At 36.0% G+C, this 18,844-nt stretch overlaps 1 protein-coding gene across 11 annotated transcripts in view; it reads left to right on the top strand.

The window, feature by feature from the left end:
- Positions 1 to 18,844, top strand: part of ZNF385B (zinc finger protein 385B) — a 158,630-nt gene that overhangs the window by 125,762 nt on the left and 14,024 nt on the right. For all 11 annotated transcript variants that reach the window (XM_065841452.2, XM_071811154.1, XM_071811156.1 and 8 more), the window contains one exon: positions 8,057 to 8,219. In XM_065841452.2, the coding sequence (XP_065697524.1) occupies positions 8,057 to 8,219 (163 nt within the window). The remainder of the gene's footprint in view (positions 1 to 8,056; positions 8,220 to 18,844) is intronic.

Below are 18,844 nucleotides of genomic sequence, written 5' to 3'. Positions count from 1 at the left end.
AATTGAAAGTTAGCAGAGCTCTCAACAACTCAAAGAAAGTGAACTGGCAAAAAAAGTGAGGAGGTAATAGAGAAAATGGCTTTTTCCTAAACTGATTTTTAGGGATGGTAGATACCAGGAGTCAACTGCTGTTGAAATAAGTTGGAAATCTCAGTTTAGGAAAGATAGCGTCATGAAGATTGGTAGCTGATGAAACTGATTAGTCAAAATATTCAATGAGATTCTTATTCCTGCCTGTATAAACTTTATTTTAGTATGCAGAGGAACACACTATTTTGAAAAATTGTTTTAAAAAAGAATAAAAGGCAAAACCATCCTTTAATATTTACAGTTGGATTTGCTCCAGTATATTAAAATAAACACAGCTGTTTCCATCTTTGCATTGAAATATCTATTAACACCATTTTATCTTTTAATTTCTACATTATGATGAAACAGTATGTGCTCCAGTGCAGCAATGACTAAGTGTGTTGGTGAAGTTCAAGCTACAATCTTGTGTCCTAATCTAGCTCAGAAAAAATGAGAAATATATTAGTTATCTTTACTACCACCGCAGATGAGACAGTAGAAGAAGAAGAATACTCTTAATGGAACAGATTGTGATAGTGAGTCAGATTTTATGCCTGCTTAAAGGCCACCCGGGCAAGGGACTTAACTGTATTCCACCAAGAGGAAGCAAGACATGCTGAGGGTTTTTTTCCTCTTAAGAATTCTGGGATTCCTTCCAAACCCATGGTATGTCTATGCGGACTATAGATAAGCGTTGCTAAATAAGTTTTCGTATTAATTATGTAGGTCTCGCTTGTTGATATTATTTATATTACAGACATTCTAGCAGAAACAAAAAACAGATTGAGCTTGCTGAATCTTTATGATACCTGTAAGAGGGTCTGATAGCAACAGAACAAGAGAAAAAGCATTTGTTTTTTATCCCACATAGATTCCTTTTCTGCCTAGTCTTGGCTCGTTCTTTCTCCTTCCTTCTGCCCACCAGATGAATCTGCAGCATCTCCTGCAGCTGCTGTGAGGCAATAAGTCCCTCCAGCAGCTGTGGAGCTTTGGCCAGACTGTCCCTGAGATGTCTATTATACTCTGTTACGGTGTCTGATACTGTAGCTTGCAGCCGTAAGAGAGAAGTGAGTTGCAGTTGGAAGGAGACCTATTTGGCTTCCCCAGAATTGCTTTTTTTCTCCATATCTATGGATCATCGCCTTACGTTCAAGTAACTTCTGTCTGCTCTTCTCTCTCCTTATTTGTACTGACAGTTCACAGAGTTTTTGGACACAATAGTGTCAATGCTAATCCAGTCCCTTTCCTCAGCAGCCAGACCTCTCTGTAGTCCAGAGTCACTGATACATTATGGCAGCAGCCTACGTGGGTTTTTGTTATTTGTTCTGTTGTTTGGCAGTGTTTGTTTGGTTTTGTTGTTGTTGTTTTGGTGTTTGGTTTTTCGTTTGGTTTTAATTTGTTTGTTTGTGTTGTTGTTTTGAAAACAGAGTTTGTCATCTCTTAATCACATCTAAAAGAAGTATCTACTCCCTGTCTGCACTTTTTTGTCTTTGGCTGTGATATAGCCTGGTGGGCACTATTTTGTTAATAGGTTGTCACTTGAAGGAAATAAATTTGTGTTGTTTTGCTCTGTGAGTGATGACTGGAAGTCAGTACTGCTTTGTGGTGTCACTCGCAAAGACTCGGAAATCAAGAAAAAACACCTTGTAGGCAGATCAGAAAAAGCAGCCATAACAGTTGAGCACTAAGAGATGCTGAAGGTCATCTTATTGTTAAGTCCATTTATAGCTAAAAAAAATTATGTGATGATAGTGATCATCTTTCTAAAAAGCCAGAAGGCAAATTTTTGAAGTTTAGGCAAGTATTACCTAATGTTCACTTTGCAGATTTGCATGGATCCCTCATGCTGTCAAAAAAAACCCACACGCAATAATCAATAGCATCTAATAAAAATCTACAGAATTGTCAGTCTTTTGTCAAATGTTTTACATTTTCCCTATAAATAAGACTATTTATATCGATTCTTTGGATATGGAGGATAGTGAAGCGGATAGGAGGTAATTAAAACCATAAATCTCAGGGACTCATGAAGGTAATTTTCTGTTTTGTAGACAGAACTGACAAAATGATGGAAGTTGTTAGCTCCGGCATGACAGAAATACTGCATGATTATAGAGTACAGGGTTATAACATGCTGAAAATTCTCTTCAAATAACAGCTATTTAACAGAACTTTTAACTAAATTTGGTTAGATATTTAAAATATGAGTTTACTACTCATAGCATGGCTGATCTTTACAGCTTTTGGATTTTACTATGTCCTTTTCAACACTAATCTACCTTACTAATTGGAGCAATTAGGTTTTAGAAATCCATTGAGAACAGAATTGAAAAAAATAATGTATAGCTTTGGTATAACAGATGTATGAATGCTTCAGTTTTGCAGACTTTTTCAGTTACATCTATTATTAATATTAAATGAGATAATACTAAATTTTTCAACACCACTTCCTAATTTATTGCTTAATGTAATTTTTATTAAAGTTATTATTCTAATCTAAATTCTTCTTAATTTAAATACTCCTCACATAAATGTGCATGTTCTTACAATATGGTTCTAGCAGGTAACTTATATGATCAAACATTTGGTATACCTCTTACTATTTTAAGAAAGGGAGCTTTATAGTTTAGGACCTGATGTGAATTAAGATAACCATATGTTATGGATATCAATACCTTTGTACTCCTCCAATCTTGCACAGTAGATGCCTTTTCTAACAGGACTGCTGCCATTGCAGCCACGTCAGGAGAGGTCTCATAGGGATGCTGCTCACACTTCATTAAACCACTTCTCCTAATTGCCTAATCTAATGCAATTATGCTTAACCTAGCCGCTTCCACACCAAGAGCTTTACCTGCAAAAACAATGATTTTGTTTTTCACTTGAGAATATGTATCTATGATGGAATTCTGTAATTAACAGGAATTCTGGATGTCACGGCTTTGTTTAGATCCTTCCTTTGACAAGAATACTATCACTTCTCTTCCAGCACTACTTAGACCTTATTTATTTCTTTCAGACAAATTCTATAGATTTCAAAATGACTGTGGGTAATTCAAGCTATTGATAATTCAGGATAAAGACCTGAATATTATAAGGATGTTGTAAGTATTCTGAACTAATTATCAAAATAAGGAAAATCTGTATTAATTATGGGCCCCCTGGAACTGGTTTCAGCTTGATGTGTAGAAGTAGGCAGGTACACAGGTGTTGAAAGATGGTCTTTCTTCACTCTATGTTATGACTGTATTTAGGACATGTTAGATTTTTTTAAATTTTTTTTTAGCTTAAAAATATGTAAAATTTTTTGTCATATGCTAGAAGACTTTGTAGATACTGCAGAGCAGAATAGAAGTTTTCAGCATTATTACGGATCTGTTAAGTCTTCCAGTTGTAAATTGTCTACGTTGTTGAACTGTTATTGGCAGAAGCTTTTGTGGTATTTTCAACAAAACGTTTTTCATTGGAGTTTACCATTACATTGACAGCAAATGAGCACAGCATTTGAGGTAAAATTGCTGTTGAGAAGGCTTTTGATCCAGGCTACAATTCCTGCTTTAAAATCAGCAGCAACAGGGAGAAGTGGGAGCTATAATCCACCATGTTCAGTTCCATTGAGCTGTGGTGCTCACTGGTCTTGCAGAGCTGAAGGCATGAACCTGGACTTGCCACGGGGACACTTCAGAGTCCTCCTTTATTCCTGTATTTCTCGTTCCTAATGTCATGCTGCTCTAAATATATTTCAGACAATATGGATAATGTGGTAGCAGATTTAAGCATTCAGCTTAAGGGCTACTTCAGCTGATCCTCAAGAAGGCTGGAAAAAATCGTGGTCTTACACACATACACACTGAATCATTAGACTTAGTCAAATCTTGCATCAGGCTGTCATTGAAGGGATCTGGTAGGTTCATATTTCGTCTCTTTGTGTAGTAATAAATTCAGTTAATTAGTCATTCACACACCAAATAGATTGTAAAACTCAGTCACTTGTGAGCTGTCAAAATGAATAGTGCTGATTTCAAATATACTGTCAGTCATTGCTACTGACAGGGAAAATTTTCTGTCATCTTTTATACTGCAGTCTTAACCTGAATTTCAAGATTTCCTTAAAGGTAATACCCCTATCAATGAATCGGTATGTTTCCTGGTTATCTATATCTTTCTATATATAGATATCCTTACATATACACATAGTTAAGTTTATGCAAAGTTAAGCTACTGAGGTTATTTTAAGCACTGTAATATGCTAATGTTATACTCATTTATTTTAGCAAGCGTGTTTACATGTAGAGGGTGAAGATTTGCATTGTTGATGTTTTAGTAGATGCAATCTAGTATATAAGGCTAACATATTGTATGTGGTCTCACAGTTTAACATCCTGTTGCTTAGATTCCAAACGTTATAATTTGGTGTTACAAGTAGCAATTAACTGTAGATTTCAAATAAAATGTAACATTTGAATCATTTGTGTCTAGTGAAATATATTTTTAAGAGAGGAAAAACTTGTCCTTTCTTTTAATCAAGGCATTAATTCTTATAGTGTAGAAGGATTGGGTTGTTTTTTTTTTTTATTACTGCTTAAAGACTGTGAATGGAACTAAAAATCTAGATTGCTTAAAGAGAAGATGAGCATCCTCCCACCATCTTAAGGTATGAAATTTGAAAAGTGATGGGAGAAAATTGCATATTTATTTGTCTGTCAATTACATTCTTAATTATTTGCAACCAAATTCAAAATACAGATTTTTGCTAAGCCATGATCTTCTAAAGATTTAGACATATGTTTTCTGTCTTAAAATATGTATCCTGTTGATCAAAAAGTAACACTTTTGTGTTGTCTGTTTTGGTGTGGCCTGTCAGTACAAAGGTATTTTTTGCATTCTGGCATATAATATCACATTTATTGCAGCTTAAAGCTTTTCCTGTTCATTAAATCATACTGGCCAGTACTTTATGACTTTCTATATTTTCTAATAAGTAGGGGGATTCTGTTTTAAAATGTCACAGTATGTATATAACAAGCTAGTAGACTGCAGTCTGTTTTAGAACCAAGTGGAAATGTACTTATGAACTGAAGCACTGAAACTATTTACCAAAGGTAATTTTTTTCATCCCCAGCTGTTTTAAAATCAAGGCTGGCCAAGTTTTTTCCCCAAAGGAATATGGACTAGTTCAAACAGTTGTGGAAAAGGCTGGTGTTTTCAGAAGCCCTACTTATGGCCATAGCAATACCTTTTGGCCTTGTAATGTGCAACTGTGAATTTGATAATAAAAATATTATAATAATTACAAAACTTAAATTAAAAGTGAGTCATTTCACCACGTTTCCGTGAGACTTTGCTTGTGTTTATGGAAATCTTAATTTTAATTCTACCTGGGCTTGTTTGTTCTCAACAGGTCTCATGTACACTATATGAGGATTGAATGAAAGGAATCAAAGACTGTAGTAGGTTGTTACTGATATTGCAGGCATTACTATTGCAAATATCAGCAGAAAGGCTTATTATCAAGGAATTGACCTACTAAGTCTTTCTCTTGAGTGCACTTACGTCTCTTATGTTATAGCTTTGGCCTCAGGCAGCATATGATCCTATCAACAGCACACATATGCGCATAGAGTTTAAATATTTAAAGGGACATAATCAACTTGAAAATGCTTGAATAGAAAATCTTGTACTGGCTGTTACTTAAAAGTATGGGAAGAGAAAGGGTATATATATACACCTCAATTTTTAACTTTTTGTACACTGTAACATGTGAATAGTTTATTTAATTTTGTTGATGGCAAACACTCCTTCTAGTGCATCATGTAGCAACAGCAAAGCTTAAGAGAAATGGACAAAACCCAGCATGGGTGGAGAGAGACAGAGTGAGGCTCCTGTGCCTGCGTAAGCCCATCGACATAACAGGGTGCAAACAGGTCTGTGTGTGGCCTCTGCCCGCATTCAGAACTGAAGAGGTCCAACACAGAAGTTGACAAGTGTCCCTTTAAGTAGTGCACGTAGTAGTAGTGGTATAGCTGTCTAGTTGTTTCTTTATAATCCTTAATTTGTGTTTGTATACATGTTAATATTTCAAAGGTTTTAAAATCAAGAAATAGTTTAATAGCCATTGATGAGTAGACTACTCTTTTTATAATGGTGTTCTTTTAAAAAAATCTAAATTTCAAAGGAATTCAAAGTAAAACTTATCTAGCAACCTTTCTTACTGAATGCTTGCTTACTGAAATCTAGAAAAGATGCAGCTACAACATGTCATATATACCGATCTTTCAAGGTGGAAAGTGATGTGTTTCACAGGATATATAATCACTTAAGAGGCTTCAGTGTATACGAACTTCACTCCTCTATTTTAGCGGCAGTTCTCCATCGGTTTAAACTGTGTATACAATTTTTATGAGGTCTCCAACACACCGTCTGTTCTCTGGTCCAGCTGTTTCTACTCTTCACTTACACTCTACCATATGATAAAACTGTTATTACATGCTGCCCCAAGCTGGCTATATTGTAATTCCTATTTCTGCTGATCTTAAAATGATATTTCTTGTTATGGCAGCACTTATTATAGAATCCAAACATCTTAGATGTTATAGCTGCTTTTTATAAAAAGCATGTGACTTATTTCCTGTCTTGCTTCATTTAACAGAGTGAACTAAATAAAATAACCCTAATCAACTCAAGAGAGAGAATGTGGTTTTGCATGGACATAGTGAAAGTCTATTTGCACTGATGTTTTTATATGCCAGGTGCCAAGGTGTGGTCATCTGGTTACATGAAGCATGCTTTCTCTGAGTGTTTTACTTTGAAATAAACTACAATATTAACTTTTTTAGTTAATATGTAACCTTCAATAGAGGCACCTAGTTGTATGTCTGAAATAATTTTTTAAAATTATGTTTGGAAACACTAATAATGCAAAGCTAAATAGTATAACATTATGAAATAGACTGTGTTTTGTATAAAATTATGTTCCTTATCCATTTTTGGTAAATTAGTTTATTAAGAAGTCAAGGAAAACATTCAAATTCATCAGCTGAGATTTCCAAGCTTTGGAGTTTGTATTAAGCATGTAGTTCCTTAGTTCTGCACCTAACAAAGTGGCCTGATTTGTCAAGGCAGATGGTTATGTAGAATCAGGAACAATAGTGGGGACTCAAAATTACTGAAAAAATGGGCATTTCTTTCTGTGTCTAGTTTTAACTGTGCTACTTCAAAAACGCTGAACTAGTTTCTGAAGATAGTTTTAAGACAAAGATGCAACAAACATTACAACTCATTACCTATTTCTACTGTTCTGTTTGGGCAGTCCAAGAAGAATACATATAAAGCACTTTAGAAAAAAAAAAATATATATACATATATAAAACAATCAAGACTGATAAGTATTTAGTTTTCTGTGTTTCACTTGGGTTAATTGAACTTTATAGGTATGGTGTTTCTTCATTTTAACCCTTCTCACTTCATCTAATAGTGAAGTCATATCATCATTAATGCCTGTTTCAATTGCTGTTAGTGTAACAATGAAGATATTTGGATTTTTGTACTAGATCAAACAGAAAGAAAAATGGATTATTTAATTATGTTACCGCATGGTACATCTTTCTAACCACAAGCAATAAAGACTAGGGAATAGTACATGTAAACTGAGTATCATCTTTCTCAATTGGATGTGTTTATATTTGTATAGCGCTCTAAATCTTTAAGCACCATGGAAGCAAAGAATTACATTAGGAGTGACAGAGCTTTATGTAATCCTAAAGCTTCTTTTTCTGAGTTACTGAAAACACATACCATTCATTAACATCCTGTTGTTTGAATAGATAAGAGCTTATATCTGAGAAAAATCTTGCTGTAAAGCTACTAAGATTTTCTAGGTGGGATAATATGGTGCCTACTATTGAAAGTGCCACTTTTCTGCCTTGTCACCCATTGTGTTATACAGAAGTACAGAAAAAAAGTGTGCCTGATTTGTTCTCCTTTGTAGAGCCAGGCTGAGGCCCACTACAAAGGAAGTAAACATGCCAAGAAGGTCAAAGCACTAGAGGCAACGAAAAACAAACCCAAAGTTGGTTCTTCCAAGGACAGCGCAAAGGCTAACACAAGCTGCTCCACCATGCCCGTCACAGCCAACAACTCTGACAAATCAGGTCAATGAAAACTTTTTGTTCTATACATTCTTTATTTTCTCCTTTTTACTGTTTGTAATGAGAGAATCTGTTTGCATGATACTGATCCATGACTTGTGTCTTCAAAACTGTGTACTGTGCTTTCTTGTACAGAATTGATTGGTTTTGATATTATCAAAGTGCTTTTTCAAATCTGTGAAACATCTGGTGTTCCTGAATGCTAAAGGCTATTATTTTTTTGAACTTGTGAAATTTACTCTTATAAAGTATGGATGTTGTTCATACAGCAATAATGATGGATGGATGTGGGTGGAGGGGCAAGTCTGAAATGCCTGTATTTAACCAAAGCACGAGAAGCCTGTGTGAGAAATGTTTCCTTTCTGAATAAGTTAATTTTGCTCAAAGACGAAAACACACCCACAGAAATGTAGAGAAGCCTCATGGTGTGGATATTTCCTGATTTCCTCAGCTCATTCATGCTTCATCACAACTTTTGTGGGGTTTTTTTTTCCATGTTAGTAATCTGAGGAAGGTCAGTAACACCAATTGCAGTGGAGTTGCTTGAGTCTCCTTCTGCTCTGTCAGTGTTGAGTTACTGAATGAAACAAGAGAATTTCCTGAACTCGCTGACAGTCTGAAATACTGTACTTGTTATCCAAGAGAAAACATCTACTGTGGGTTACCCAACTGTTGGTTTAATAGACTGTTTCTAATAAGTTTGCTTCTTCCTTGGTAGCCATTTGTTATCCTCTTTACTGGAGCTGAGCTTGACTTGTATGTCATAAGGTGGCCAAAAAAAAAAGAAAGGAAAAAAAAGTCCATGTTGGTGGCTATTTGTCATCCTACTCTCTTCACAGCAACACCAAAACTGTCTTTGGGTTCTAACTAATGACATTGGATCCCAAATTTGGGGTTGATTCACCTAGCAAATCAAATTTTAGGTTTGAGAGAGATAACACAAACCCAAGTTGCATCTTCAGGTAAACAAGTCGTGTTACTACAAAACAGTAGCAAATTCTCATTGATCTAAATAACATGCTGACTATTGAATGGAAATAGATTAAAAATATTTGATTAATATTTTACTTTCTGAAATATCAAAAATAACTTTGGTGAAAATAGCTTACTGGTCCAGGTATATATACTGTAAGAACTCAGACAACAGTTTAAGTAAGATATCAGTTAAAAATTCAGAGGATTTAACATGTTAAGAATACATTCTGTGATAATATAGTTGTATAATGCCCGCCTCCATGTGTGCCAAAGGCTGAGGGCCAAACAATAAAGGTTTCAGCATTTTTTTACAAATTCAGTCATCTCTTCCATAAGTCAGGATCTGTCTTGTATTTCCTTTGCCAGACTATGAGATCTGTCCTGACTTAATTTTCTTCTCTGTGCAATGTAACTAAAATCATTCATAATTCTACACGTAGTTTTTGGTAAAATAATAAAACCAATGACAAGGGAAACCTGCACTTGATATTTTCATATTGCCCTGTTTTGACAGTGTGTTGTTATATGCTATTAATTAGTCTGCAAATTAGACAGATTACCATCTGTGTCTGTTGGATTATGCCACTGCAAGTATTTGTACATTAAAAATAAATCGCAGTGGCAATTTAGTTAAACATTTTCTTCCTCTTAGGAGAACAGTGGGATTCTCCGTGAAGAGGAGGCTCCTCAGAGCCTGTTAGTGCTCTACAGGAGATTGTGAGTGGGATATTTGGGAGGACAAACACCTGAACCCAGAGCTGCAAATTCTCTGTATATGCAGGGAATACCAGTCACAGAGGTGGGGAACAGCTTGGAGATTGGAGTTTTTACCATGCTCTAGACTTGAAACCAAACCATAATTTGTTCAGCTACACTTCCCTTACAGATACTATTGTTCATCTGTTCTTTAACATATGTTTATCTCTTTAACATAATGATTATTGCAGCTAAAGCAATCACTATGTTCTTTCTGGGAATCAGGGGAGGTGAGGGGTGTTGCCTTGAAGGAAATTAACTGATACCATTTTTTCTGAATATTCTAACACAGCTTTCTCTGGAGAATTGTTTATTACCATATTTTAATTGAAAAGATATATTTTAGTTTTCCTTAAAAGATTTCTAATACTAAGAGTTTCAGTTCATTGTATGTATTTTATCCTGATTTCTTGAGGAAATGAGATGGTCACATCACCTGTCTTTATCTTGTTATTCTCTGGCCCTATCTTCCCAACTTTGGCTGTATTGCCTAGTGTGAAAAAAAATTATGAGTTGAAAATGTTTTAATGAAGCTTCTATACATTTGATGAAATTGGCACCTGGGTTGAAGTCTTAACTTATGGTCCACCTTGACAGGTGCTGCTCTGTGAGCTCTGTTTTGCTTGGCCTGCTCACTGGCCAGGCATTGTTTGCCTTCAGGATGGGGGATCTGAGAGTGTGTATGTGTAGTGTAGGTCCAAAAAAAAAAGCATGAGAAGAACATAAGGTAGGAGCTAAATGAAATCAAGGAAGAGGATTAGATTCCACTGCTTTGGGAGCTATTGTTTAACCCTTGTACTTTGGAGGTTTGCTAAGTTTCCAAAAAGCGTTCATCAAGAAGTAAGTCATTCCTGGCATCCTTGAGTATGGAAGAGCAGAATGAGAAACTAAACAAAGATGACAGTTTTAACTTCTTGTGTTCCATTGTTATCCACTGTACTTCCACTGGTGTTAGAGCAGAATGGGTATGGCATGTTACAGTAAACTAATGAACTGAATTTACTATTGCCTTGTATAGGTCTGCTGATAAAAGGACACAACAGGCACGACTAGCAGCCTTTTGGATGTGCTGTCATTTTGAGTGAGATAATGATGAATGATCTGGAGCTCTCCAGACTCAACAGTTGCTATATATTGAACTACAATGTCACATTCAGTTTGTTACAGAGCCATGTCTTCTGTGGGCCAGACATAGCATGGGATCCAAAACACTTATTTGTCAGAAGTCACTATTGTAGTAGTAACAGAAAAATTATTTCACTGTTAGCTTAGCTTGTGTGATGAATCTCCCAAAGGCAAAACCCAAATTCATCCAGTCCTTGTTTTTCAAAATTTATGATACAGTGGTCTCTCTACAGCTGTTCCTTTCAACTTGAGAATTGTGACTCCTGGTAGAGCTACAAAAGTTAAATTAATCTCTAAGTTCTTTTGGGAAGTTTCCTGCAGACAAAAGTGATCCGAGCTGAATGAAAATGGGTGGCTCTGGAACATGGTTTGAGCATGGCAATGCCCAAGTTGTAAGACAGTGGTCTTCCCTGCTGACTTTAATAATATATTACAAACCAGAAATTACTTTTGTACATTGATCATCAGCGAACATGTAAAGCCCTTGTACCATAATGCTGAGTTGGCTGCAACTTCTAGTAAGTGGATATTGAAAATGCCACAGATGAGGCCTGTCAAGGTTGTTGTACCTGGATGTCTTACAAGATCATGTCTGCTCATCCTGTTGGGTATTTGCAGTCTGGAGGTGTCCATAGGGGACCTTTTCATAACCTGTCTCGAAAAGCACTATTGTGACACTGCAAGCTTTTTTTTTTTTTTTTGTAGCTGCTTTGAGACATGGTTACAGAACAGCAGTGTTAACAGCACTGGGAGCTGTACATTCATGTGAGGAAAGGATTCCCTTCCCTCCCAGTGAAAGCCCAGGATTTTCAGGATGGGTTCACACAGATGTATACATATATGTATGGCATTTCTTTAGAAAAGGGCAGGGGTAGCAACCAGTACATAACACAGTTTAGAATGTTCAGAGTGTGTTTTAAATATAGCTCTGAGAATGCAATATTAGATGATGTCTGTGATGCCAGGTTAGCATAGTCTAGATGCTTACACTGATGAGTCCTTTAGGAATGCATATGATAACTGGATTGAAATGTCACTGTTTACTTGTCAAGCAAAGAGGAATTCTTTGGTCGTACTTCCAAATTAAAATAAATAGTTGAAAATGAAGCAGACATGATGTGATATCACCTTCTTTGCATTTTACTTTGATACAAAAATCAGGAAGTAAATGCAACTGTTTTAAACTACTCAATAGAGTCAAAAACAGGTTTCAGATGATAAAGGTAATTTGTTTTCCTGTCCATTCAGTATATGCTGTGTTTCCCTTGTGCCAGTAAGAGCTGTTTGTGAAATTATAAGTATGCGCATTTCAAGTTCAGTCCTCATTCAAATAAGATCAGAAGGCTCTGCTACTTGGGACATAGTAGGTACAGATAAACCCCTTGCATGCTCCAAGAAAACTCCTTTTTGTACATCTGGTACAGGGATAGGCAACGTCAGACATCTAACTAGGCGAAATCCTAGACCCTGCTTCAAGTCCCGACCCCTCTTACTACTGCTGTGTTCTGTGATTGTGTCTCAGGGCAGGTCAACAAGGAGTTCATAGGGTCATGGTGATGATATTCCAGCATATAAGCAGTTCTGTGGTGATCTGCTGTATATGGCAAGGAGGGCAGGAAAGGGATGCGAGTGGAAAGTTGTTTGCCAGCTTCTCGATCCTAACGGGGCCCTGTAAGAGTTGTTCCAATCATTACATCTATGTAACTAAAACCAGCTGGAGGTTGTTCTGAGGAACATTGTCATGATAGGAGTGCACTGCCTGACACTGAATGGGCTAGCTCACATTTTGAAAACAGCCTAGACATGTTGATGAACCTAATAAATGCCACTTGATTTCATGTAGATATATGGTAATTAGTTGGCCAATTAGACAGGACTGGCAACTCCAAGCTGGATCAGACTTAGAAAAGGTCTTGTTTGTTGTTGAGGTCTTGTTTGTGGGTTTTAGTTCATTAAAGACTTTCTGTGGGTGCTTTTACAACAAAACTGCTTATTCCTTTTATTCCTAAAGTAGAGTGCAACACGTTGAATCACATTTACTCAGGAACATTATGATGGGTCATATTTCTCCAGTGTCCCAATTACCAGTGCTGTTTATTCATCAAGTACGAATGAGGTGTAATGTCCCAAGGGAGGGCTCAGTTCGCATTTCACAAGTCTGCCATCAGGACACTCCCTTAGTCACGTTGCTTTCATTGCTCATTATGAAATCTTTTTGCCAGTGCTTAAATTCTAAACTTTTCCATATGCATCTCCGTACTTGGAGTAATACTAAAAATCATACCAGTTCTCTTAACAAAATTCCTTTTCACCTTAACATTTATTTCCATTCATCACCTTGTTTACCACTTGTTTTCAAGGAATGGCTCATTTACATAGCTCCAATAAAAGCTTTTTAGATAATCCTTCAGATATAGCTAGGAGAAAGACACATTGCATCCACAACTGAACTGTGGTATATCTGTTCTGGGGAATTCTAGGTTTTTTGTCATACAGTTACAATTATAAGAACATCAAAGTTTATGGTGTTTCTAGGGCATTTATTCTTTAATATTTTAATTATTTGTAATGTATCCAAATCACCTAGACCTTAAAATATGTTGTAACAAAGTCGAATTTTGAGGGCGGGGCAGGGAGAGATAGAAGCTGTAGGAGAGGAACAGGACAAGAATGTGTTTGATTCACTGTCCCCCAATGGCAATGAGCCATATTTAGAGGTTCTGCCTTATGCCCTCAAAGATGCTTGTCATTATGTCTAGTCTCCATCTAAAGCTACTGATGAGGCCCATCAGTTTTCACATATATGCTCACATAGAGAATTCTGCTGAAGTTATACACCATAAAATAATCGTGCATCTGTGTTTATGTGTATTCAGATAGTGCCTGCTAAGCACAGACACATTTCTGTTAGGTAAAGGCATCAGTTTATGGACAACTAAGTAGTAAATTCAATCAGATTCATCTGACAAGGAGAGTCATTTCAAGGGTGTTTTTTCTTTAAACCCCCTGAGGTTGGCAAGTTTTTTTCTCTTTTCATTCCATGTTTCACAGCCATCTGAAGGTTGCTCTATATTGCTGCCTGTTGAAACTCTTTCCCCACAACAGCAGTAAAGACACTATAGAATTTGCTGCTTGACCACAGTGCTTTTATGGTTGGCATATAAAAGAGCATTAATAAATGCTCATGAATTCATCACAGATACACTGTTGCAAGTACCATGCCTGTACTTACATGAACATTTTATTACCAGTGTTGATATGTAAAATATACTGTCAGTAGCACATGTAACGCCTGTATTGGATTTAGTAATAAATAGCTTCTGGGCATTTTCTGGTGGTTTATTTCAGCAGCTGTTTCAGGAAGTTGCTGTTTACACTCTTAGGATGGAAAGCTGGCCAAAAGAATAATTAGCAAACCAAAGTCTACTAACAGGAAATCATTATAATAGGTTGGATCTTTAAACACTTTATTCCCTGTCACTCTTACTGTTCATGGCTTTCCAAAATAGGCATTCAAGCCTCATCTTTCCATGTGTGTCTTACAACCTGAATGGAAGAGCTGTTATTCTGCACATTTTGATGTTGATAAACTCCTGGGTGCTCCTGGAAGTCTTCACGTGCTTCTTCAGTCTGTCTATAATAATGCTAACTAGCACGTATTAAATCCTGCACCTCTTCTGAAAACTGTTTATAGGTGTCATTAACTGAAAAATAAGCTCTGTGGCTGACACAATTACATTGATGAGCTGTTGCAATTTCTATTCAATTGAAAAAGGTCAATCTTTTATTTCTCCAGTTATTATATCAATCAGAAACACATGCAAGCAGGATTTTGTTTTGAAGAAATGGTGAGCTTTTTCTCCTGCAGTGATTTAAGCAGAAGCTCTGCAGCAAAAATATACTGTTAAGATGAAATAAGACTCTTTTGGGGTGCTCTGCTCTGTGCCTGAACATTCCTCTGTCCTGTATCATTAAAGCTGTGTACCACTATTACTTTTACTTATTCCAATTCTAAAAACTGGGATTTCATTGCATATTTTTTCATTAGCATCCTTAAAATTATTCAAAGTTTTTCTTACTTTGGGGAGCATTAAAGAGAGGCATTGGGCCAGGCAAGATTGACTCTACTAATGTTGCCAGACAGTGGGAGCAGTGCCAGAGATGCGCTCAGCTACTGGGTTTTTTTTTAACCTAGATCTATGTGGTCATTTAAAGAATCTATTTATATACATTGAATCTTTCAGCAACCCTTTTGTATTGAGAAATTTGGCATCTATTTTTCTTGTTTGTTCTGCTAATGATGTGAATATTGAATGTCTGAAGCTTTTTTTTCATAGGATGATGATGATGATAATGGAATGATCACAAAATCATAGAATAGTTTGGGTTGGAATGGATCTTCAAAGGTCATCTAGTCTAAGCCCTCTGCAGTGAGCAGGGACATCTTCAACTTGATGAGCTTGCTCAGAGCCTCTTCCACCCTTATCTTATTATCTCATGATAATAACATGAATATGAAGTAAAAATTGCTAGCAAATATATGTATGTGTATTTCCCTAGAAGACATAACTAGAGAGGCTGCATTTCCAGAACTATTATGTATCACATCATTCTTTACTCATCATTGTTTTTACAACAAACTATTACAAGAGTTCTTGAGTCTTTAGGTAAGGAAAATGGAGGAGGAGAGAAAATGTGACAAAAAAAAAAAACCTCGCAAAAAAGGGTTGAGACTGAGATACCAATGTCAATCATCTGCTTTGCAATTTTCTGTTAGGAAGAAAGGTGATCCAGAAATACCCTAAAAAGTGATGTTGTGTAATAAGATTTTGTAAAAATGAGAGAAATAAAATATCCCCCTCTGTCACCTTCAGATGGTTATTATTTTGATGATGAATGACAGAAAAAAATAATTTGTGATCCAAGCCCTAGGTTTGGTTTTAGATGACTATGAAATTCAAATCAGTGGAAGTTCTCCTTATTTATGTAGGACTGAAATTAGCCCTTTAAATCTGTAAGACTGGAAAACTCCCAAAAAAGACAGCTGGTTTTCTTGTTTTTTTAAAAAGCCTGGGAGGAGTAGCTTTATCTTATGTAATACACAGATCTCATTAAAGAAATACATATATTGCTAAAGAAGTAAGGCCATTCTTTTGATGCCAGACATGTAGTTTTCTCACATAATCAGAGAATAAATAACAGAATGCTGGCAATTAATCATGCAGTTGGTAGTTGAATGGAGTTTTGTCTGTGTCCAGTCTGTAAAGTCTCATTTTTTTTCTGAGCTTCTGAGTCAATTTAGTCTCCAAATGTGAAAGAATGGGTCAGGCACAATGCTGTTGCTTCAGGATGCTTTGGTTTTGCCACTGAGATAAATATTCTAATTTTAAATTTTTTTTTTTTCTGGAAAAATGTGGAAAACTGATGGCTTTTTTTTCTGCATGTCTCAGCAACTATTTAAGTAAAAGAAAAGGCCTCTGAGAGTACAAGCTGATCCAGCAGCAACTTTCATGCAATCAATAATGTGGCTTGATTTGGGATTTTTATAGTAAATGTTATTTTTACTCATACTTATCTTCGTTTTTGTAACACAAATGCAAGCAGTGTTTAGAACAGAAGGAAAAGTGCATGTTGCTAGGGGCTGGCAGGCAATTGTGAGACCAAGAATTTGATGAGTTGATTTTAATATGGAATTGTTCAGACATCCTGAATCAAAAATAGAAGCAAAAATATTAATGGCTGGCACATCAGACATTTACATAGATCTTTTGAAAAATCTTCCTTTATCATCCTTCTGCCCTTATTCTATAGCTGCCGTGTTACTGACTTGGTGTGAGAGATATGCTACATTTCCTATAAAATCTATACATACAAACAATAGGTTACATATTATTTCCTTCTTACTTACTTTCAAGGATAGTGAAGATATTTTGGTGTCTGTTAGACAGGTTATATTTGAAATGTAATTTATTGGTCAAATCTTGAGGGCATGACTAAATACACAGAATCCTAAGGCAAACCTGCCACAGAAATCAGTGAGAATGCACAATTATAGATGTCATTTAACTGAAATGAAGACGAGTGTTTCACAGTTGACTTCAATGGCAGTTCTGCCTGGGCAAGTACTGAGTCAGTAGTTCAGACACAGGCCCATGAGAATGTACTGGCATGCAGATTGTCAGTTCTTCTTGATTCATTTATTTAGAAACCCATACATTTTGTATTGAGTTCTAAAGCACTTTAGCAGCTGTGGGTAGAATTTTAAGATTTTTTTTTCACAAACAGCAACTGAAATGTGTGTTTCTAGTAATATATTTCAGATTCATAGACGGAAGAGGCAGTGTTATTTTTATAGTTGAGGAGATGAACCAAAACATTTTTAAGCAAAAGTGAAAGATATCTGGGCAGAATACAGTATGTTTGTTGTAATCTTTGAATGTTATTTTTCTAAGCATTCCTATATTGTTGAAATGTTAAAGAGACAGTGCAGTACTAAAGGAAGTTTGCATTCCAGGACCTCTAGAATAAATGTGCTAGAGTCTGCAATGGGAGTATAAAATATTTGCAGAATTAATAATGTCTGTGTCAGAAAAAGATAAGCTTAACCAAAAAAGTCACATTTTTTAGTAACAGAATTTATACTCTATTTCAAAGTTTGCCCAAGCTGTATTATAATTTTCCAACTCTTAAATTTTTCCTTTCCAGCCAATACGGACTGGCATAGGTCAGAAAAGATGAAAGGTTAAGGTAAATTTAAAGTCGATTTGCCTAGACATGCAGCAGGAGGACCCAGGAAGACTAAGCTGTTGGATAATCTCACTTTATGGATACTCATAAAGCATCCATCCCTGCTAGTTGTGTGTTGTTATGTGTCCCCTGGTTATATCCCTTATTTTTAACTGCTGGCAGCATGGCACTGCTGATCTTGCTGCATTGTATGGACAAACACCTAGTGAAAGTTTTCCTAGCCTTCTATAATAAAGGTATCATGTGTCACTGAGAAATTAGATATTGGAAATGTGCGCTAGGAAATTGCTTTCTTTTTGTGTTTGTAGATGGGCACTGCATTCACCACAGTTACCTGTTCACTCTGTTCAGTCTAAAAATTGTTAACAGAGGCAAAAATTGTATTAATCTATCTTCAAATGAGGAAAAGAGATGTCTTATATAACCTACATTCTGTAAAAAAAACAGAATTGAAGACAAGCAGGTGAAATGGAGACACAGCACATTGTTTCAAGTGAATATTAGAAGTTTGTTTGCTCCAAACATAGTACAGATACTCCTGAGTTTTGACTAACAGTCCAGAATCAACCCTTCTTGTTCCTCTTGCTTTTGCACAGAGAAATTGCATTGTGTTGAAATATTAAATGTGAGATATTTTTAAACATGAATGACCTTTTTCAATATGTAACAACTTTTGCGCAGTTACTTTGATATATGCTTTTTATGTATCCACCAGCATATCTTACCCTGCCCCCACGCAGTGATTGCACCTCTTTTCTTCTTGATCAGTAAAACAGATCTAAAACACCGGGTAACCAATCAAAAACAATTTGTCAGGAATCCCCAACTATGCAAGAAATTGACTAAAAATGATAGGTGATATAGTGGAATAAACTCAGACACCCCAGTAACATGGAGCATCTATTGCTCTCGGTTCCGTAAGGTGTACAAATGGGCACAGAACTAGATTTTACAAGGCAAGATTTTACAACTGCAGAACTGTATGTACTTCTGCATATTTTTTTTAATTCTCATCAGTCTGCTTT

This window comes from Patagioenas fasciata, chromosome 7, assembly GCF_037038585.1.
Source record: "Patagioenas fasciata isolate bPatFas1 chromosome 7, bPatFas1.hap1, whole genome shotgun sequence".
Lineage (NCBI taxonomy): Eukaryota > Metazoa > Chordata > Aves > Columbiformes > Columbidae > Patagioenas > Patagioenas fasciata.
This window is presented reverse-complemented; position numbering and strand designations above follow the sequence as displayed.